At 24.2% G+C, this 20,512-nt stretch overlaps 5 protein-coding genes across 5 annotated transcripts; 3 read left to right on the top strand and 2 right to left on the bottom strand. All coding sequences in view use genetic code 6, as the record gives it.

Moving 5' to 3' along the window:
- Window positions 1-1,049: 1,049 nt before the first annotated feature.
- TTHERM_00530260 (transmembrane protein, putative) lies at window positions 1,050-4,184 on the top strand (the record flags this gene model as incomplete). The annotated part of the gene is made up of 2 exons (XM_001032737.3): window positions 1,050-3,084; window positions 3,139-4,184. 2 exons carry the CDS (start codon window positions 1,050-1,052, stop codon window positions 4,182-4,184), a joined length of 3,081 nt encoding a protein of 1,026 aa, XP_001032737.2.
- Window positions 4,185-5,093: 909 nt separating this feature from the next.
- TTHERM_00530270 (hypothetical protein) lies at window positions 5,094-9,756 on the top strand (the record flags this gene model as incomplete). The annotated part of the gene is made up of 11 exons (XM_001032738.2): window positions 5,094-5,312; window positions 5,438-5,539; window positions 5,667-5,876; window positions 5,932-6,305; window positions 6,361-6,664; window positions 6,717-7,338; window positions 7,388-7,764; window positions 8,221-8,562; window positions 8,618-9,382; window positions 9,441-9,554; window positions 9,613-9,756. 11 exons carry the CDS (start codon window positions 5,094-5,096, stop codon window positions 9,754-9,756), a joined length of 3,573 nt encoding a protein of 1,190 aa, XP_001032738.2.
- A 171-nt stretch (window positions 9,757-9,927) lies between these two features.
- On the bottom strand, window positions 9,928-11,184 carry TTHERM_00530280 (transmembrane protein, putative; the record flags this gene model as incomplete). Its single annotated transcript, XM_001032739.2, has 1 exon — window positions 9,928-11,184. Exon 1 carries the CDS (start codon window positions 11,113-11,115, stop codon window positions 9,928-9,930), a length of 1,188 nt encoding a protein of 395 aa, XP_001032739.1. The 5' UTR covers window positions 11,116-11,184.
- Window positions 11,185-13,396: 2,212 nt separating this feature from the next.
- On the bottom strand, window positions 13,397-17,808 carry TTHERM_00530350 (splicing factor 3B subunit 3; the record flags this gene model as incomplete). Its single annotated transcript, XM_001032740.3, has 10 exons — window positions 13,397-13,534; window positions 13,589-13,837; window positions 13,892-13,974; window positions 14,028-14,328; window positions 14,387-15,404; window positions 15,463-15,722; window positions 15,934-16,760; window positions 16,816-17,311; window positions 17,441-17,516; window positions 17,663-17,808. 10 exons carry the CDS (start codon window positions 17,806-17,808, stop codon window positions 13,397-13,399), a joined length of 3,594 nt encoding a protein of 1,197 aa, XP_001032740.1.
- Window positions 17,809-18,509: 701 nt separating this feature from the next.
- On the top strand, window positions 18,510-20,236 carry TTHERM_00530360 (inositol 1, 3, 4-trisphosphate 5/6-kinase; the record flags this gene model as incomplete). Its single annotated transcript, XM_001032741.1, has 2 exons — window positions 18,510-19,729; window positions 19,783-20,236. 2 exons carry the CDS (start codon window positions 18,510-18,512, stop codon window positions 20,234-20,236), a joined length of 1,674 nt encoding a protein of 557 aa, XP_001032741.1.
- Window positions 20,237-20,512: the final 276 nt, after the last annotated feature.

Consider the following 20,512-nt stretch of genomic DNA (forward strand, 5'->3'; position numbering starts at 1 on the left):
TTTAATAATTTTATAGTAAATGTTTTTTAGGCTAAATATATGTATCTAAATAAATTAAAAAGAACTTCAAACTTATATAAATAATTAATTGTTTAAATCATGAAAATTTATTTTTTATTAATTTTTTCGATCTGCATTTAAATAATAAAATACTCATTAATAAAAAATATTTAATCTAATTATAATATTAGCAGTAAAATACTTCTTTCGTTTTTCAATAATAAAAAAATTTATGCTAAAATAAATTAAATTTGTAAAATAAGTATTTTACTTATTAAATATTTGAATAATCATAGTTTCATCATATCATATAATAAAATAAATATGAGATTTTTTTTTAATTTAATCGTAATGAAAGAATTTATACAATAGAACCTTAAACCTAAAAATTTTTAATAAAGTTATTTATCTTGATATTATAAATGATATAAACAAATAAATTAATTTTGTTACAAATTTTTGACTGAATGAATTAAAATATCAGTAGAAAGATATTGTTTATAAGAATAATGAATGCAGTTAGTTGTTACCATTAAATTAAATATTAAACTTTTAATGAATGATTATCTTATTCTTTAAATTTTCGCGGAATAGATTGAATAGGAACAGTGAAAATGTTAGAAAAATCTGTGGAGAAGAAAAGCGTTCAATGAATTTTATATCTGAAAGAAAAAAACAATAGTGAATAAATAAGAATTAGATAAATTTGTTAACAAAAACCAAGAATAATTTGTTTATTTTTTTCAACGTAATAATCTTATCGAGTAATCCCTATCAAACATATAAAGTACCAATAATACAAACCATCATTAATTAATAAAAGTTGAAGAGATCATTTATAATAAATATTTAGAAGAATCTTTTGCAAGCAAGTGCCATCTTTGAATAAAATCAGTAATTTATCCATTGTTTCTTACAATTACAAATTGTCTAAAAATTCTAAAAATTGCAGTATATTTTACATTTTTATTTACATTTTGTATTTTAAAATATATTCAAAAGAAATAACTGATATAATTGCGAAAAAGGTAACTAGAAATTGATTATAGATGGATGAAAGGTATTTACGCTTTAAAGACCCAGAAATAGAGAGAAAATATTATGAAGATGAGTATCTAAGGATAATTTAGGTTTTAAAATATTAGGTTTATTTAGGATCCCTTATTAGCGTAGTTTTAATTATAATGGCATTTATTCAAAGCTAATATGCACTTTATTTAGGATCTATGGCTGCTACATTATTTATACCAATAATTATTTTGACTCTAGCTAAAAAATTTCCATATCATTGCAACATTATATTAAGTGTTAATAACATTTCTTGGTGTCTATTAATTTGCATAGCCTACATTTGGATACCTGATTCCTTTATAAAATAATGTTCAAAAACAGAAAATAATTCTGCTACAGATTCTTATTGCTCTCAACTGTTTGTTATAGGAGGAGCTTTCTACACTCTTCATTTAATTCTTTTAATTGGAACTAATTTTTTATTAAACATAATAACATTTGTCATTATAAATTGCATTTATGTATTTAGCTTATTTCCATCTATAGCGAACTTATTGTGCGTTATTATACTCACTCCTATTTTTGTAGGAATAACTACTTATGCAAGAGAAAAAAATGCTCGCTTATACTATGAACTAATTAATAAATATTACATATGGTATCATATTGCTAACAATGTGCTACCACATAGAATAATAATCACAAAGACATCTTAAAAAGATACTAATAATTTTTAGCTGTATAAAATAAATAGAAGGGCAAGAAAAGAGTACAATATCAATAATAATGATGATCTGTAATAGTTTATAAATAAAATAGACTTGAAATTAGATTCTCACCAATCTATTCCTATATATGAAGATTATCTTAACATACAACACCATATGGACTCTCTGCATTCGAAATCTTTAGGAGTTATTTCTCAACTTTCTAAAAAATCACTTAACTCTAGATAATCATAAAAGTAACCAAAGACTCTTCCCCTTGATCTTTTGCTAAGGAGAGAAATAAAAAGATAGAATTCAAATGAAATGCAGGGAGGAGGTGGAGCAGATTTACATTCAACAAATAACTAAGGTCTCATTAATAACAATCCTAATTAGAATGTAACATAAAATGGAAACGGAGTGCCTAATATAAATAATATTAATGTCAATAATAACCTTAATACAACAACATAAGATCAAGGAGCTATTTATATGAGAAATAAAAAAAGGTCTTTATTTAACATGGAAGATCCAGGTCTACAGAGTATAGCTAACCCATCTTAAAAATAATCTCGAAAGTATTCAAAAAGAACTTTGAAAAGAACGAAACTAGAAAAGTATAAAGGTGTTTTCAGAAACGATACAGAAGAAAAGAGAAAATTTTTATTAACACTAGTTTGCTACAATAGAGATGAATAGTACCAGCTAATATTGATAGAAGATGATTTTGGAGTTTCTAAGGATTAAATTTTAGATGAATAAATGCAATAATACAAAGAAATTTCAATTAAATTTGGTAATATTATGCAAAATGAAAACAATCTATTGAATTTTTATTTATAGCAAATGAAGATCAATTACTAAATGCAAAAAAAAATAACCAATTATATTACGGATGCATCATATTTAAATAGTAATGTTTAAAGTAAAATCAATAACTTTTTAGAATTTTTCTGTATAGAGAGCAATAGAGTGGAAACTAGCATAAAATAATTTAGCTTGAAAAAGCTTATCAAAGATGTAATTAATAACTTTGATTTTAAAATAAAATAAAACCAAATCTAGCTTATTGTTTCCAACGATTGTTAAGAATTAGATTAAATTTAGAATGATGAAAAAAAATTAAAACATATCATAAACTTCCTTTTGTATGACTGTTTATAAAATACTTAAAAAAATGGATAGATTGTCATAAGCGCTCAATCAGGAGCTGCTGAAATGGGTGAATACGGAGATGTGGCTTTATAAGGCACTATAAAAATTAATATTAGAGATAATAGTATAAGGAAATATACAAATTAAAAGAACAACGATTACTATTTTAATGCTAATAACTTATAGAAGATATAAAAGAACAAAACACAAAGTAAAATTTTTCAAATAAATTAAACTTAAATAATTATTAATTTATTTTTTAAAGATTATTAAGATATTGAGATATCGGTTTGCAAACAAATCCTTAAAATTATAGGACCTCAAGCAAATATTTTTTATATGTCTGAAGAAAAGAATAATTCAAATCGGGTTTCATTTTACATTTATACAGATCTATTGCAAGATGGGGAGTTTGAATATTAGAATGGTAAAAATAACGACTTGCTTTAAGACGGAGACGAAGAGGATGTCCATGTAGAAGATGAAGATGAGGGCTAGGAATTTTAAGCATAGATTTAAAATAGCGATGACGATACATATAAAAATAACAATGAGTAGAGTCCTCCTTCATAAGAAATAAATCAAGATAATTAAAATAATCCTTTTCAAAGCTCCAATTAAAATCCGAGCTCAATTTATCTCTATCATGGAGTAGATTCTAGAAATGTTAACTAAGGATCTGGTTTGCTCTTCTCATCTTAGTATTAACTTTAATAATAAAATGTTACTTCTCAAGGAAATTCTTTAGATAAATATTAATAATAAAATTAAATTTAAAACCCTTAAATGTAATAAGTACTTGCTAGTCACAATTAATAATATCAATCTTCTCTCTAGCAACTGTAACAATCATAATCAAATTATTCTTCAGCTAATAATTAATTAGATAAAAATTCCTCATACCAAATTCACACTCTTCCAGAAAAAAATAATGATAAAAGAAATGGATAAGAGAGGAAGCCGTAGCATGAACTTAGAAAGTCTACTAGCTAGCTCTTTGAAGAAAGCGATAAAATTGAAGATGAAAATCCTGTAAGTGAAGTTTATATAAAAGAATTATCATAAACAAGTGTAAAATTTAAAAGGGAGCTCTCAAGAAAGATGAGCAGAAACTAGTTCTTTAAAAATTCAATAGATGATTTAGAATATAATTCAAGAATTAATAGTATGCAAAGAATCAATAACCCAGTAATTACTAATTAAATAAGAAACAGCACCTTAAATAATATTTCTAAATCCCTAATTAACTCATTAGGAATACTCATGACTATTACTTTTTGTTCCTTAAATTATAATAATAATAACAACTGAAAAAAGACTTTAAATAAGCATTTTATTTTTAATTAAATAAAAATGAATTGTCATTCAATCTGACAATCAGCTCGTACATTGATATAAATAACTTAATTTATTTAGAATCTTAAAAAAAATATAAGAAAATTTTTGAAAAAATTGTAAAATAATCTATCTAACACTTCTTAAAAAATTTTTAAAAATATCAATCTTAAATTTTAGAAAAAAATAATTATTAAAATAACTTTTATACCAAAATTAAGCAAATAAATATCTTTCTTTTATACATAAATTAAATGATGTGTCTGTATATTTTCATTAAACGGCTTTTGATTTAAAATTAATATTTTTTTGAATTCTTTTAAATTATTCTTTCAACCAACAATTAATTGTTTTATTTCAAAATTAAATCTGTTTTATTTGCAAATTTAAAAAATTTAATTTCATTTTAAATCAACTTATTTTAATTTTTTGTTTATTTATTTTTACTCTGTTATTCAAATTAAATTAAGTTAATCATAAAAATTTAACAAATAGAGTAATATGAAATGTTAAAATTTGCTATATTTTAAAATATTTTAAATGAGAATAAAATAAGTTTTTAGAAAAATATTATTTTTATAATAAATTTTGTATAATATTTCTACTTAATAAGTAAGATTTAAATTTATCCAATCAAATCTTTATGATTTTTTGAAACTTCATTTATTTTTACATTTTATTTGATTTATAAAAATTTTCAAAAAAGATAAAGTATTATATTTTTATTAATTATTAAACAGCTAATCAAGGCTATTAAAATTCAATTAATCACTACAAAATTGGATAATAAATAGGTTAAAACTGTAAATCAGTCTAAGGTGAATTTTAAACTAGAATAATAATAAATAATAAGCATTAAGAGAGTTAGTTTAATAGTATTTATAAATGTCTGATTAAGAGGAAAATGACGAAAAGGTTGAAACTCCTAGAGATGAAAGGGGTAGAAAAATTATTTAATTAAGAGAAGAAACTGTTTTAGAGAAAAAAATGAAAACTAAGGCACTTGATAAGTAGAAAAATAACATAACTTAGGCTTAAATTGTTATGGGAAAGGAATTTAAAGGTGATTCGTTTGCCTGCAAGCCAGAATAAATAATATTTTAAGTAAATTTATTTTAAAATATCTATAAATTGCAAAGATTATTTGAAATTCAATTTGTTATTTTACATATATTAGCTTAAAAATAAATGCAATAACGTAGTTTAATCATAAATTTAAATAAAATTAGGATTTTGAAGTAGGTGAACCGTATGTATAAACAGTGCTACTTACGAATGTATCAAATACTTAAAACTCATTCAAATTGTTACTGCTAAAGGAAAAAATAAGAGTATCATATTAGATTAGTTTTTATTAATATAAATATAAGATGGAAAAGCATTATAATAAATGCATTTTCAGCAAAATAAATATCAAGCAAAGGTCTTTTTTTTAAAAAAATTACAAAAATTATAAAGGATTACTTTGAAATTATGTATAAACCTCCTGGAAGAATCTCTGCTGGTATGTCATGTCCTATTACAATCAGATTTACTGCTTAAGTAAATGAAGATATAGATGACTTTTTCCCTATCTTAACTGAAACAGGTCCAGTAAATATACCCCTTAAGTGTTTCTGTAAGAAAGCTATAGTTGTCTGTGATAACACAGTTGTAGATTTTGGTTAGGTAAAATAAAATAAGATTTCTTTTAAATATATTAGGTTTTTTATTTAATACCAAGGTTATATAAGGAGAATTCGGAGTTAAAAATTTGATATTACAAAATAAGGGTGCTTTACCAACTGATATAATTATAAAAAGTAAAGATGGTGCAGATATTTTAACGAAAACAGAAACAGCCTCAGTAGTTGGTTCTGTTAATAGGGGAGTTGGAGGATCTTAAAAGTCATTTTAAGGGGAAGATGATGATGAAGATAATGATCTTTAATCATCCTTATCATAACTTAAATTTGCAAAGCAGCATACAATTTAGGGCTACTCTCAACTAAAAATACCAATCAAATATATTCCTAATAAAATAAAATCTTTACATCTACCATTAGTACTCTACTTTGAGAACTTTTTACATTCACGTCCTATTGAAATTGTTATCAAGTAAACAAAACTTAAAGCAATCATTAGTATAAAATTTTTTTTAATAATTAAATAGAGGAGAATGCATTGAAGTGCCAATTTATGTTGAAAAAACACTTTATGATTTTGAAATTTGTCTTTTAAATCATATTTATAGAGAAAAAATTGTCTTTTACAACAGAAGTTAAAACGCAATGAAAACATAAATAGTAGCTCCAAAAGAAACAAAATCCTTCTTTGAATTTAATCCTTTGCTTGGATATATATAAGGTAATTCTAAGTTTGAAGTATGGGTAAAAATGAATGCTGATAAGGATCTATTGACTCTCTGCAGTAAATACTTAGATTAAAAAACAGGAATTCTAGATATACCCTTTAAAGTAAAATCTTTATTAATTATTATTTATTAACTTGAATTTTCATGTTAATTAGTTAATTGGAGCTGGATAAGAAATGCCAGTTTTATTCACTATTAGATCTAAAATGACTATAGATACTGTTTAAATTACACCTGGTAAAATAAATTTTGGGAAATTATATGAAGGTACAGCTTCAAGAATGCCTCTTACTTGCGAAAATCTATCAGATTTACCTCAAGAAATTTTATTCTACCCTCTCCCTAAAGAAATTTCAGTTGAATTAGATTTAATTCCATTAAAGCTATTGCCAAAAGAAAAGTTTTAAACAAATTTAATTTATAGAAGTACAAAGATACCAGGTATTGATAATAGGAAAGATGAAGGTTATTTAAAATGCAAAATAATTACTGGTAATATAGCAACAAAAGATATAAGAATACCTTATTCTTGTGATATTATGAAATGCCCTCTAGAGTTTAGTGCAATGAAAATAGATATTCCAGTCATGCAAGTAGACGAAATGTTTAATACAACTTTGATGATTAAAAATACAACTTATAAAACAATGATTTTTGAATTTTTTTTACCAAAGTTTGAAATTTGTGGTTTAAAATTAACACCAATGGTTGAAAGAATCAAGCCAGAAGAAAGTGTTGAAATAAATATTGAATACTAAAGTTTCTTTAAAAAATTAAGTAAATCTTGTCATTAAAAAAAATTTTTAATTTATTTTTATTTTGATAGATGCATTTACTTTGGAGGAACTAGTCTAAAAGTACGATAATGATCCAAATCATAACTTTTAGCTTAAAATGTAAATGAAAAAAGATGAAATTGAAAAAGCTAAGAAAGAGTAAGAATAGAAAGAACTTGAAGCAGCAGATCCTAAAGCAGCTAAAGGAGCTAAGAAAGTTCCTGAAAAGAAGGAAGCACCACCAAAAAAAGATGTCAAATTAAATAAAACGCAGCAACAAGCTCTTGAAGAAGAATAACGTAGATAAGAAGAACTATAAAGAATAAAGGAAGAAGAAGAAAAATAAAAGAGGTTGGAAATAGAAAAAAATTTTGATATGGAAGAAGAATTAGCAAAGTTAGGTGGTAAACTCCTAGAATTCCATTTAGTAATTAAAATTATATTAAATTACTTTTATTTATTACATTTAAAAAAATTATCATATAATATTTTAATTATCAAATTTAGAAAACTATCTAACCATGATTTTTAAATGTAGTAGAAAAAAATATTTTATTTTACCTTAATACTATTAAATTAAATTTTTAGATTTAATACATAAATGATCGAAAATCAAAACAATTAAAACATTATAATGTATTCCCTTAAAATGAGTCTCCTCCAATAAAAAATATATGAGTAGCAACTTTGTAGCCAATATTTTATTTTTATCATGATAGAGAGGGAATAAAGAAGTTTTATTTTGATAAAATTATGGTTATTATTTTAATAGAAAAATTAATTTCATAATTAAAATTGATTGATAAATATGAATAACTTTATCAAATTATTTAACCAATTTTTTAAAATAATAAAGTTTAATTTAATTTTTTATAAATTATAGGATGATACTATTAAATATAGCTAGCACTATACATGGCTAGTTCCATGCTATTTCAAACCTGTTGATATGCCTGATGCTTCAAAATTCTTAACATTTGTAGAAATTAATACTGTAACTGTTTAAAAATCTCTAGTTCTTAATAAAACTGTTATTGATTTTGGTGAAATAGCAGTAGGAATAAAGGAAATTAAGTAGTTAATTATTACAAATAACTCAGATTAAAATGCATAAATTTCTATGGATCTTTTACCTCTATTTAGTGGATTTAACATTATTAATGCACTAAGAGAAATAGAACCTACAAAATCTAGAATTCTTTTTGTTTAATTTTAACCTCATGAAGTAAATTTTTATATTAATTTATGATAATAAAAAAATATCAAAATACTTACTTTAGGATAAACCCTTTGAAGAGACTTTAAGAATAAAGTGTAGAACAACTTGTGTTAGTGCTAAGTTAATTGGAAAAGGTGTTAGACCTGAAGTTAAAATACAACCTGAAAATGGATTAATCAATGTTGGAGGAGTTGTTTTAGGAGAAAAGGTAGAAAAATCTTTCAAGGTGATAAATGTTTCAAATTTCCCCATTAAATTTAAAGTAGCTTCAATAGCTCACGGTATTTACAATAAAAATGGCTCTAAAGTGTTTAGCTTTAGTCCATCAGAAGCTTAAATTGAAGCAAATAAAGAAATGGAAATAAAAGTAGTGTTCTAACCTGATAGAATAAGTGAATAGTTCTTTGAGTTAATTTCTATTTTTGTTCCAAACTAAAAAGATGAAAAGTAACTTTTTGTTTGGGGAAGCTGTTATCCCAGATAAGGTTATGTAACTCACTACAAGCCATACCTTTCATTACCTAATTCTCAGGATCTTCCTAGTAAAATTGAAGCAACGTTCGATACACTTAAAATATTAGACGAAGAATTAATATTTAGTCCTAAAAATACAAGAATAATGCTAGAATTTACAAAAATAAAATCGAAAGAAGTGAATTCATTTGCACCAAAGCAGACAGCTGATAGGAATATACCTATTTCATTAATATCAGAAAACGAAGAAGTAGATGAAAAATCATTTACTCGTAAAATTATAATAGGTAACAGCAAAATTGCTAGTGATCCTAAATTAGAGAAACCTGTAAATTTTGAAATCATAATGCCAGTAATTAATAATAACAATTAACTTAACTTAATTAATTACTTATTCATAATATAAATAGAAAGATGACAAAAATAATTATTTTACATGTGATAATGTGAAGGGTGCTGTAGCTCCTGGTATTGAAACAGTTATAAGCTTTAAATTTAAGCCACCTGCTATGGATGCTCTTATTGTAATAGAATTTAGTAATTTAAATTTAATAATACAAATTTTCTTTAAAAAATATTTAGGCAAGTATAGAAGCATTGCAAGGTTTAGGACAATGGAAAGAAATGAAGGCCGAGCTAAAAATTTCAGGAGGATTTTTAAATCCTGGACAATAAGATGTTTGGGTATTCGAAGTAATTCTAAGAGCATATATAAATTAAATTTGATAAAAATAAATTTAATTTTAAAAAATGGAAAAATATTAATTTGTTTATGTATATATTTATGATATCTATTCAAATTAATTTTTATAACATAAATAAATACAAATTCAATTATTATGTTTAATAAATTCAAATTTTCTTATTATTTATTTTTTAAATATTATTAAATAATTATCACTCTTCCTATAACTCTACATGATGATGAGGTACTTAATATTATGGAATATCTTATAAATGATTAAATTATTAAGTGCTTTTTTGACTCTCTTTGCATATTTTATATATTATTCCTGATAGAAGAGTTAAAATTGCTACTATAATAATAAGAGTTTAAAATAACTCAAAATAATCGTTTTAATCTAATTTGTTTTTTTCTTACTTTTCGATTTCAGGTATATTATCATTTTCTTTTTCATTTTGATTGTTTTCATTTTCATTATTTTGGTTATCTTCATTTGATTCATTGTCTTTCTCTTAAAATTTTCCATTTATGTAATATTAAATAGGATTTTTAAGTGGAGTGAATTACGATTGTAATTACTATTGTTAAGAGCTATTATATTACTTAAAATAACAAACTAATTTGTTTCCTTCTTAACTACCTTAAGTAGTATCTAAATATTCAATGTTTTATAATACCAAAGCATTTTCTGCTAAACTTTCAGAAGTATTTAATCTCTTTTAACAACTAAATAAGCTAGGATGAGCGATTATAAAAGACATTGTAAATTTCACCTATTTTGAAGTCTTATTTTATGTCTCACTATAGTCATAGATATTTAGGTTAGTCTATATTACTTTAGAAGTTATTCGATCAAATATTCTATTAGTTATTAACTCTATTCTTGTTTTGGGATACAACTAAAATCCAGTAAACAGAGGCAATATATCTCTATTATTCTTCTTTATATCAAATAGATATTCTTGAGAAATTGTTCTATTACCTTTTATAGCCATATTTTTTTGATATATTTGTTCTCTAAAATATGCAGTCTCATTAACGCTGTTCGCTTGATAAGTGTGAGCAAACCATTATAATTCAACTTTTCTTAAACAATCATAATTCTAAATTTTTAAAACAAATTTATCTTCCTATTTTAACAATACGCTCATCTCAAATTAATATTAACCCTAACATATCTCTTGATATTCAACTCTTTTTAGAGATAGAACCACATTATAATCTTATTAAACAATTTTTTGTTGATATATTATATCAACAGTAGTATTTTATTTGACCTATCTTAAAATAATCTCTCCTGTCTATAAAAGATCACCCTATAGTGGGTCAGATAATCTTTAGCCCTGAAGGTAGCTAATTAAAAGGCAGAGAAGGAAATTTGTAAAGATATACTTTTTCATTTGCTAATTTTCTTTTACTAAATTTTTTTGACAAATTATTTATTTTATTTAATCTTCTATAATACACCTGAATTATTTTTAAAGTTGTTTGTAATGCTCATAAAAACTTAAAATAAAAATATTTATCACTGGCATTACTTAAATTAATGAAGCTTTAAAAAATATAAGCTAATGTCAAAGTTTATTGTTTTTTATTTATGTTCTACAATAAATAATATTACTAAATAGTTAATTATTAAAATTTACCTGAAATAATTAAAAAAATTGAAGACTACGTGACTCGAACACGCAACCGCTGGATTTGGAGTCCAGCGCTCTACCACTTGAGCTAAGTCTCCTTCGTTGAAAGTTTAAAATAATATTAGTTGTTCAGGTTAATTATTATTTGATACTTAAAGTAATTTTTATTATTTATAATTCTAATATTTAATTTTATAAAGTACTTATACATTTTTTAGAAAAAACTATTGTAAATAAGTAAACTAAAATTTGTGTTTTATTGCTCAAAATATTAAGAAAATTGTGATTAAATTTAATGAACAAAAATTTATTTTTAAAATTAATTTTTTAATTTATTTTTAAAATAAATAATCATAAAAAACTTTAATTTTGCTATCTTAAATTAAAATGTTATTGTGGAATATCAAGAAATCAAAAATTTAATTTTTATAAAAAAATTGAAGACTACGTGACTCGAACACGCAACCGCTGGATTTGGAGTCCAGCGCTCTACCACTTGAGCTAAGTCTCCTTCGTTGAAAGCTTATAGTTAAACTTTTAGTTTAAAAATTTTATTTAAAATTTAAAAATAATTTTAAGTAAAAATATAAGTTTTTGAGATTTTCAAGAAGATTAATAGCATTTATTTAAACTGATATTAAATTAAATGTTTTTTATAAAAATAAATAAAATGTTTAACTAAATTTATATTAGTTATTTATTTATTTATTTAATATATTTTTTATTTAAAATAGCAATCCTACTATTTTTTATGATGTTAAACAAATTAATTTTAAGTCAAAAACTTTTTACAAAAAATAAAAATGAAGACTACGTGACTCGAACACGCAACCGCTGGATTTGGAGTCCAGCGCTCTACCACTTGAGCTAAGTCTCCTTCGTTGTATATTAATATCAAATAAATTAGTTTATTAAATAGAATATAAAATAAAAACAAAATAAATAGCTTATAAATAAACTTATAATAATAAATTATAGTAATTCTAGATATATATTTTATAAACTAATTTAATAAGTTTATTGGTAAAATATATTTATATAAATAAATAAACTTTAAAGACAATATAAAAGATTATTTAAAAATTTCTTTGGAAAAAATAAAAAATTGAAGACTACGTGACTCGAACACGCAACCGCTGGATTTGGAGTCCAGCGCTCTACCACTTGAGCTAAGTCTCCTTCGTTGATAATATTGTAAAGTTTAGAAAATTCTAAGATAAATTTAAAATAATTTAAATGCAAAATATTTAGTTTAGTTAAAATTACAAATATTTATTATCTCAAAAATTCTATTCTTAATCGCATATTTTATAAATTAAAAAATATAAAAATACTTTTTTTCATTCTACTTATTTATTATTACTACAATAAAAATAATTATATAAAAAAAAAATTGAAGACTACGTGACTCGAACACGCAACCGCTGGATTTGGAGTCCAGCGCTCTACCACTTGAGCTAAGTCTCCTTCGGTGAAATATCTATGTTGATAAATTATAATAAAATTTAATTTTGTAAATCTCCATTTTTTATAATTATAATTAAATCAAAGCCTGAAAACTTATTGATAGTTGAAATCTCTCTTTTATTTAATTAAAAAAAGAATATTTATTAAAAAAAAAAATTGAAGACTACGTGACTCGAACACGCAACCGCTGGATTTGGAGTCCAGCGCTCTACCACTTGAGCTAAGTCTCCTTCGTTAAAATATTGAGTATGAATTTCTATGGTAAAAAAAGAAAATTTTAAAAACTTAATTAAAATTGAATGGAAATAATAAAAAAAAATAAGTTGTTTGCAACCAACAAATTTACTTAAAGGTATTTTTTTGAGTATTTGCATTTAGATTGTTTTATTATAATTTATATTTATTTTTTATTAGCTTAAAAAAAAATAGTTTTTTATTTTTTAATTTAATGAAAATTTATTGAAAAAGTAAATACAGTTTTCTATAGAATGAATACACATAACAAGATTTATAGGTTTTTATTAAAGAAAATTTGAATCTTTTTATTTTTAAATACGCATATAATTAACAGCTTTCAAAGAATTTTATTTCTGATTTCATCTAATTTTTTATGTACTTCGTGTGGATGTCTATCCATTTCATCTGCTAACACTTTTTATTTACCTGAACTTAATTTTATGAATTATTCGCAAAGATCTCCATCGATTACGGACTATATTAAAGAAATTATTTAAATAAAGATATTTAATTATAAATTATTTTTTACTTTGACTGGACCATAGAAAGATCTGAACATAACGTGATCTCTACCAGCCAATGGAAGAACGTCTAAACGTAGATACATTTCTAAATGAATAAAGAAATCTATATCTTCCTTTGTTTGGAAAGGTAAATAAGCACCTATTGAGCCCATACTTGTTCCATATAATACTATTTCATTTCCTGTTGAAACTAAACTTGCTTTTTGTAATGTTGTTATTACTTCGCCAGCATAAAAGTGGCAAATTTGTTCAGTCTATTTAATTAAAAAATTTAATATTTTATTTTTGATAAATAAATAAATTGATACTTTGAAAGGAGCTCCATTCAAATATCCTGTTTCCCATCTTAATTTATAAGCCATAGGATTTTCTTCCATTTCTTCATCAGCATCTAAATATAAAAATAAATTGAATTCTTAAATTTAATAAAATAAAACTAATTACTTGACGGTACTCTACAGACAAATGCATTCTCAAATTTATCTCCACCAATATAAGTATGATAATCAAGAACTTAAAAGGAAGACATCCATCTTGGTAATATATCATCACAAACCTCATAAAATGTCTAGTCTTTAGAGCGATACTTGAGGACATGGACAGAGTCAGCAACCATAGATACATATATTCTATCTCCAAATGTTTAAATTCCATTAACTGGAGATTGTAAACCTTTAATTTCTGCTTTTTTCAATAATTTCTTCTTACCAAGTTCATAATATCTTAAAAATGTGCCACATCCAGCCTTTTATTAAAATAAATGATTTAAATTTTATAATTTTTAATTTTAAAAAATAAATTACAAGTAATTTTCCTTTATGAGCATGCAAGGCGCCTGGAATTTCAAATATCTCAGTTTTATGGAGCAATTCAAGAGTATTCAACTTTTCGTTAAGCTAGAAAGTATTTATATAACAAACAGAGAAATTTCTATTTGGATGAACTTAATAATCCTTAACAGTACCAACACAAACATAAGTCTCATCTTTGTTATCAAAGTTTACCATACACATAGAAAGGGCGTGCTCGTTATTTTCTAATTCATAAATATTAAGAGTTTTACGAGTAACAGGATCGACTATACGAACACAAGAAGCCCAGTTACCAGAAGGAGCTGTTAAGAGATCTACTTGAGTGGCTAAATCACCTTTGTTTTAGTTACTATAATACTATTCGATAAGCTACTTCTTTTAAGATTCATTATAAACCTTATTATCAGATTCAATTAAGACTATATTATGTGATCTTTCATGGATTGCCATTTTACGAGGTGAATAACGCAATTTTATAACTTATTGATTGAGTAAATCTCCATACTTTTATGGTTCAATAATACGAACGGACTCACCTGAAGTAGATACTATACATTACTTTTACTCTCCTTACATATTAAAAACTGCAGGAGCAGCATATTCGAGCATATCATAGGAGATAGGAACCATTTAGTACTTTCCTAAATAGGTATAACATATCCAAGGACGAGTAGAGAGAGCCAATAAAGCAGGTTATCCTTAAACAACATACTTACAAGTACGAATAGGAGCAGCGCTGAGAACTCTAGTTCTAACATCAGACAAAGAACCAGTAACTTAGTCAACAGTTGCTCTTAAAAGAATACCATTTTGTAAACCAACAAACAAATAAAGTTAATATTCCTCAGCTTCTTACTCAGTTCCTGTGCCTCTCTTCATTTCAATTAAGCTAACACTTTCTGGAATACCTGGAAGAGCCTATAAACTCAATCTTTAGAGGTATTGATCTTATTCTAAACTCAAAATTCTTACTGTTTAATCTTTGCATCCAACAGCTAAAAATTTGAATCTATTTTAAATAAATAATATATTTTTTATAAATACTAATTTACAATTATTAATCTTACTTTGGACGCCCTATTGGAACTTCACCTATATCTATGCATTCAATATCTGAAGTTAATTTAGCCTTTTCTTCGATTCTTTTGAGCTAACCACCAAGATCGAATTCGAAATAAATAATATCACCACCGGGTTATCCTTGGCCTCCTTATAATGCTAATGCAATTTATCTAGAATTAGAGCATGCTTTCACGAATTTATTTGATTCTGTTTTATATAAAGTAACTCTGTTATCTCTAATTTATCTAAATGATTCTGGAGTAACCTAATTTAATAAATAAATAAAAAAATAAATAAATAATTAATTTATTTGCTTAAAATTTTATTTTTTAAAAATTTCATTATTTTATTCAAAATTAGTTTTAGATCATTTAAATAAAATATTTGTAAATATAATTTGATCGTTTTATTATCTTTCATTTTTAATAATTGAAATTTCTTTTGGTTAGAAATAATTTAAAAATAAAATAAATTACTTGGATTATGCAATTATTTTCTAAAATACCAGCATGAAGAGTTTGACTATTTGTATCTAAACTGGAGTCATTAACTGCAGAAATAGTATCTTTAATAGAAAGAACATAAGTTTTTTTGCTGCTACTTAACACAATATATTTTGTTAAACCTTCATCATGTCTTTACTTAATTGTCCAAATACCGTTAGGTCTTAATGGCAATCTACTTGTTGCATATTCACTGACTTACAAACCATGACGTAATATTCTTAAAGTACTTCTACTACCAGCAGCACATAATGCGTATATTTAAGGATTACCTTCGCCAGTTAAATCATTAACTTTGATATCACTGATAGCTGAAAGATTATCAAGAGAGTCAACTTGTTCTAAATTTACTAGCTTACGAGGAATAAAAATAGCCTATTACTCGAAGTCTGCTGATGTAGTTTTGGTGGGTCTTTCTTCTTATTCACCAAGAGATTTAAATCTATAGAGCAAGTGATCTCCTTTTTCACATGCTGCAAACAGGTGACCAGTTTTAGTAATACAAATTGAAATAGCAGTTGGAATAGAATCAAAATATTATAATGTCAATCCATGAACTTTATCATCTGTACTTTTAATCTATAATTTGAATAAATCTCCCAATTCAGTTTGTAATAAAAAAAATGAGAGATTTTAGTTTTTTGATTTTTGCTTTAGGAAACCAAAGGAGTTAATCATAATTTTGCTGGTACTAAATCTTTAAGGATATCTACATTTTAATTCTTAATTATTTCCTTTATATATTAACATATCTTCACAAGCAATTAACACTCCTCCAGGACCATCAGGTAGACCAGGAACTATGCATTATTAATAAAATGTTTTAAATAATTAGAAATAAAGATTATATTTTACCTGGAAGAAGCATATGAGCAGTTTCGGGAATAGGTTCAGATGATTTTTTTACGACATGATTTAAACCGAAATCCAATTCATAAATTGTAAGCTATTTTTATATTTATCCAGTGTGAACAGCTGAATCTTTTTATTCAACCTCACCGTAATCACACTCAATACAAGCAAATTATGAATTTTCATAGCCTACATCAATACCTATTATATCATAGCAAAGTGTATGTGATTTATGTGCTTCTAAAGGAGATGAAATGGTCAACTTATCTTCATTATCTCTATTTAAAATGTATACAAACTTTTATTTTTCAATTGCTGCAAACATGCAAGCACGACCTTTAGGATCTACTGCTATATATTAACCAGGTACAATACGACGACACCCTGTTTTTCCATATGTCTCTTAATGAACTTTTTCAAACTCTCCCTTTTCTTTATTAAATTTCAAAATAACTATTCTACCGCTATCTGAACCAACTATGATATAATCTTAAGTTTGCTGTATAATAAAAAAATATTTTGTTTATGAATTTAGAAAAACAAAGGTCATTATATAGTTCAAAATGTTATTAGATCAATTTTGAATATTATTTAAATATTTATTGATTTATAATAGATAATTAATTACACCATGCAACCTGAAAATGTTAATAGTCCTTATGATACCAAATACTTCTTCTGAGTGTACTACCCTTAATTTACCTCTATTTATATAATTTTTTTAATATTTTAAAATAGAAATTTTGCAAATGATTTATTTTAATTGTCTGTCCTTGAAGCGTTTTAAAAATCACAACTTTTAAGGATTTTTGTTTGATATTATAATGCCATTTATAAAAATTAGTTTTACGAATTATTTTCATCTGGAGTGAGAATTTCTAAAACTTTTCCTTTAGCTACAGCAATTTCCTAAGCTTTAGGTCCTGAAAAATTACCGTATACTGCTTTTAAAATAGCTGTTGGTTATAACAGCGTTAAACTGTATAAGTTCATCATTTTCTCCTAACTATTATTTTGATTATAATTTCAAAAATAATATATTTCTAATTTTATCTATATTTGTTTCTTCTTAGGTTTATTTATTTTAATATAAATAACTCAATCAATCAATCATAAATTATCAAAATCTTAAGATAGATATATCTTTCTTGATAAATAAATAAATCAATGAATGAATCTTTGAATTTTTTAAATAAATAGACGCCAATTGAATGATTCATTACATAGACATAATCCATATATAAAACAAAAACAGTTATTCAACTAAATACTATCTCTAATTATTTTATAATTTTAATGCATGTATTAACACTTAATGTTGATTTTATAAATCAATGCTTTAAAAAATTAATATATTTCTATTTAAGAATATCTTTTTGTTTGTTTTAAAAATGGCTAAAGCTTTATCGATGAATGATAATTTATTAAATAACATTTCATTTGTTAATTAAATGTCAATTAATAATGCATTGTTGATTAATTGATGTCTGATATAAAATCTATTTATTTTATGATAAACATAAAATTTAAAGGTTTTTATTTGAAGATATTCTGAAGACATTATTGGGATATAAATTAACAATTTATTAACAAATTAAATTATTTATCTTAAATAAAAACATATTCAGCAAAAAAATAAAAAAAACAATCTTTACTTCAAAATTTTTTACTTACTGACTTAGCTAGTTAATTTAGATATGGAATAAAAATCTAATATATTGATAATAGACGGAAGACATTCTTTATTTAAAAAGAGAGAGAAGATAGGTAATCTCAAAAATAAGGAAGATATTTCTGAAATACTGAAAAATTCCTAGCCTGACGAATAATCTTTAAAGCATATTTACTCAATTTAAAATGAATTTAAATTTTATATATTGCTACCTACTAAATCATAGGCGAAAATAAGTTTTTACTAATCTCTCAGAAAGGAATATCCTAATTTGTTTGATTTAAGTAGTTCTAAGAGTGTTTACTTTTAAGATTTACTAATCTAAGATCTTGAGAAAGAAATATCGAATATTTTAGAAAAAGAAAATTAGAATAGCTCTATTGAATCTGTTTCTATAATATCTCATAATTTGTTCAAATTTAAATATAATTTTGCTAATGTAAACTATCCTGTCTATAAGATTTTAATGTCTTGCTTCTCATAAGAATATAATAAACGAAGAAATTTAGAATGTGAAAGTTATGCTCAAAATTTAGTTGACTATCATGCATCGAATCTCTTTTAACTACCTTCAGCAGTCAAATTTTTACTTAAGCTGTAGGAGTAATAATAAAATGAAGAAACTCTTTAAAAGATTTATAACATCGGATATTTCTTTGATTATTCTAAGCAGTCTCAAATGAATAATTACAACATAACAAATGCAAATTACCCATATAAATTCACTCCTTTAGATTTCAGACTACCTTATGAAGGTGATATTCCTCCTTATGGAAAGGACAAAAATGACAATAAAACTGTAAGTTTAATGATACACAAGTTTTAAGATATTTATAAAGATAAAACAGAAAAAGGATAGCAATTAATACAACAATAGGAATCCAATTTTTAGAATTTCATTTAGAAATTTAAAAGCTAATTGATTATAATTGATGACACCTTAAAGCAAGATAAAATAAGAAGTAGAGTAGATTTTGACAATGAATTTTAAAACTTATTAAATAGCGAATAAGCTAAATAAATCTTATCTAAATACCCTTCGCATTTTATTTCAACTCCTAAGATATTCCCCTTTGATCCAAAAATTTAAGATATTGAAGAGTTTATCTCAAGAGTTGAAAAATAAGCTATCTTTCCAATAATTGTCAAAACTGTTGTAGCGACTTGTAGTAAAGAAAGTCACTTTATGGCCTTAGTACATAATATAAATTCTTTGAAAAAGTTCCTTTTAGATTCACCTTTAGCGTATTATTGTTTAATTAATAAATAATTTATTTAAAAATGACTTTATAAAATAGAGGCTGGAGTGTGATAATACAAGAAATGATTAATCACGATAACAGAATAAATAAAATTTATGTGATAGGAAATCATACAGAAATTCAAGCAAGAGTATCAATACCAAATATAGATGTAGAGTAGTACAAAGATAAAGATGATGCTGTTTGGACATTTGATTCTTAAAAAGGATTCAAAGAATAGTTACCTATACAAGTTCCAGATAAACTTGAAAACCCTAACAGCACTTTACATAAAGATTTAATACAAGATTTGTCCAAACTAATAAGAGATTATTTTAATCTTAACATTTTTGGATACGATATTGTATAAAGAACAGGAACTCAAGAATATTACATTGTTGATATTAATTATTTCCCAGGATTTAAGAATTTTAATGATGTTAATGGAAAATTTTTAAAACTTTATCAAGATTTAATTTCTAAAAGTCAATATGAATAACAATAAAATTGAATCTTTACATTTTGAGTTCCTCTATAAATTTATAAATTTTAAAAATATTTATGTTCATCTTTTATAGTGTTGGAATTTAATTTATATAGTATTTATTTTTAGTTGTTTAGTAGAGTGAGCGGATAACTATTTGAATATGTTTTGAAAATTTTAAATTTATTGTTTATAAAAAAAATCTTTGCAATACTTTATTAAGTGTAAATCATTTAAAAATATTGTTGTTTTAATTCATAAAAACTATTGTTATTTTTTTACTGAATAAAACACCAATATAAA

This window comes from Tetrahymena thermophila, assembly GCF_000189635.1.
Source record: "Tetrahymena thermophila SB210 genomic scaffold scf_8254459, whole genome shotgun sequence".
Classification (NCBI taxonomy): Eukaryota; Ciliophora; class Oligohymenophorea; order Hymenostomatida; family Tetrahymenidae; genus Tetrahymena; species Tetrahymena thermophila.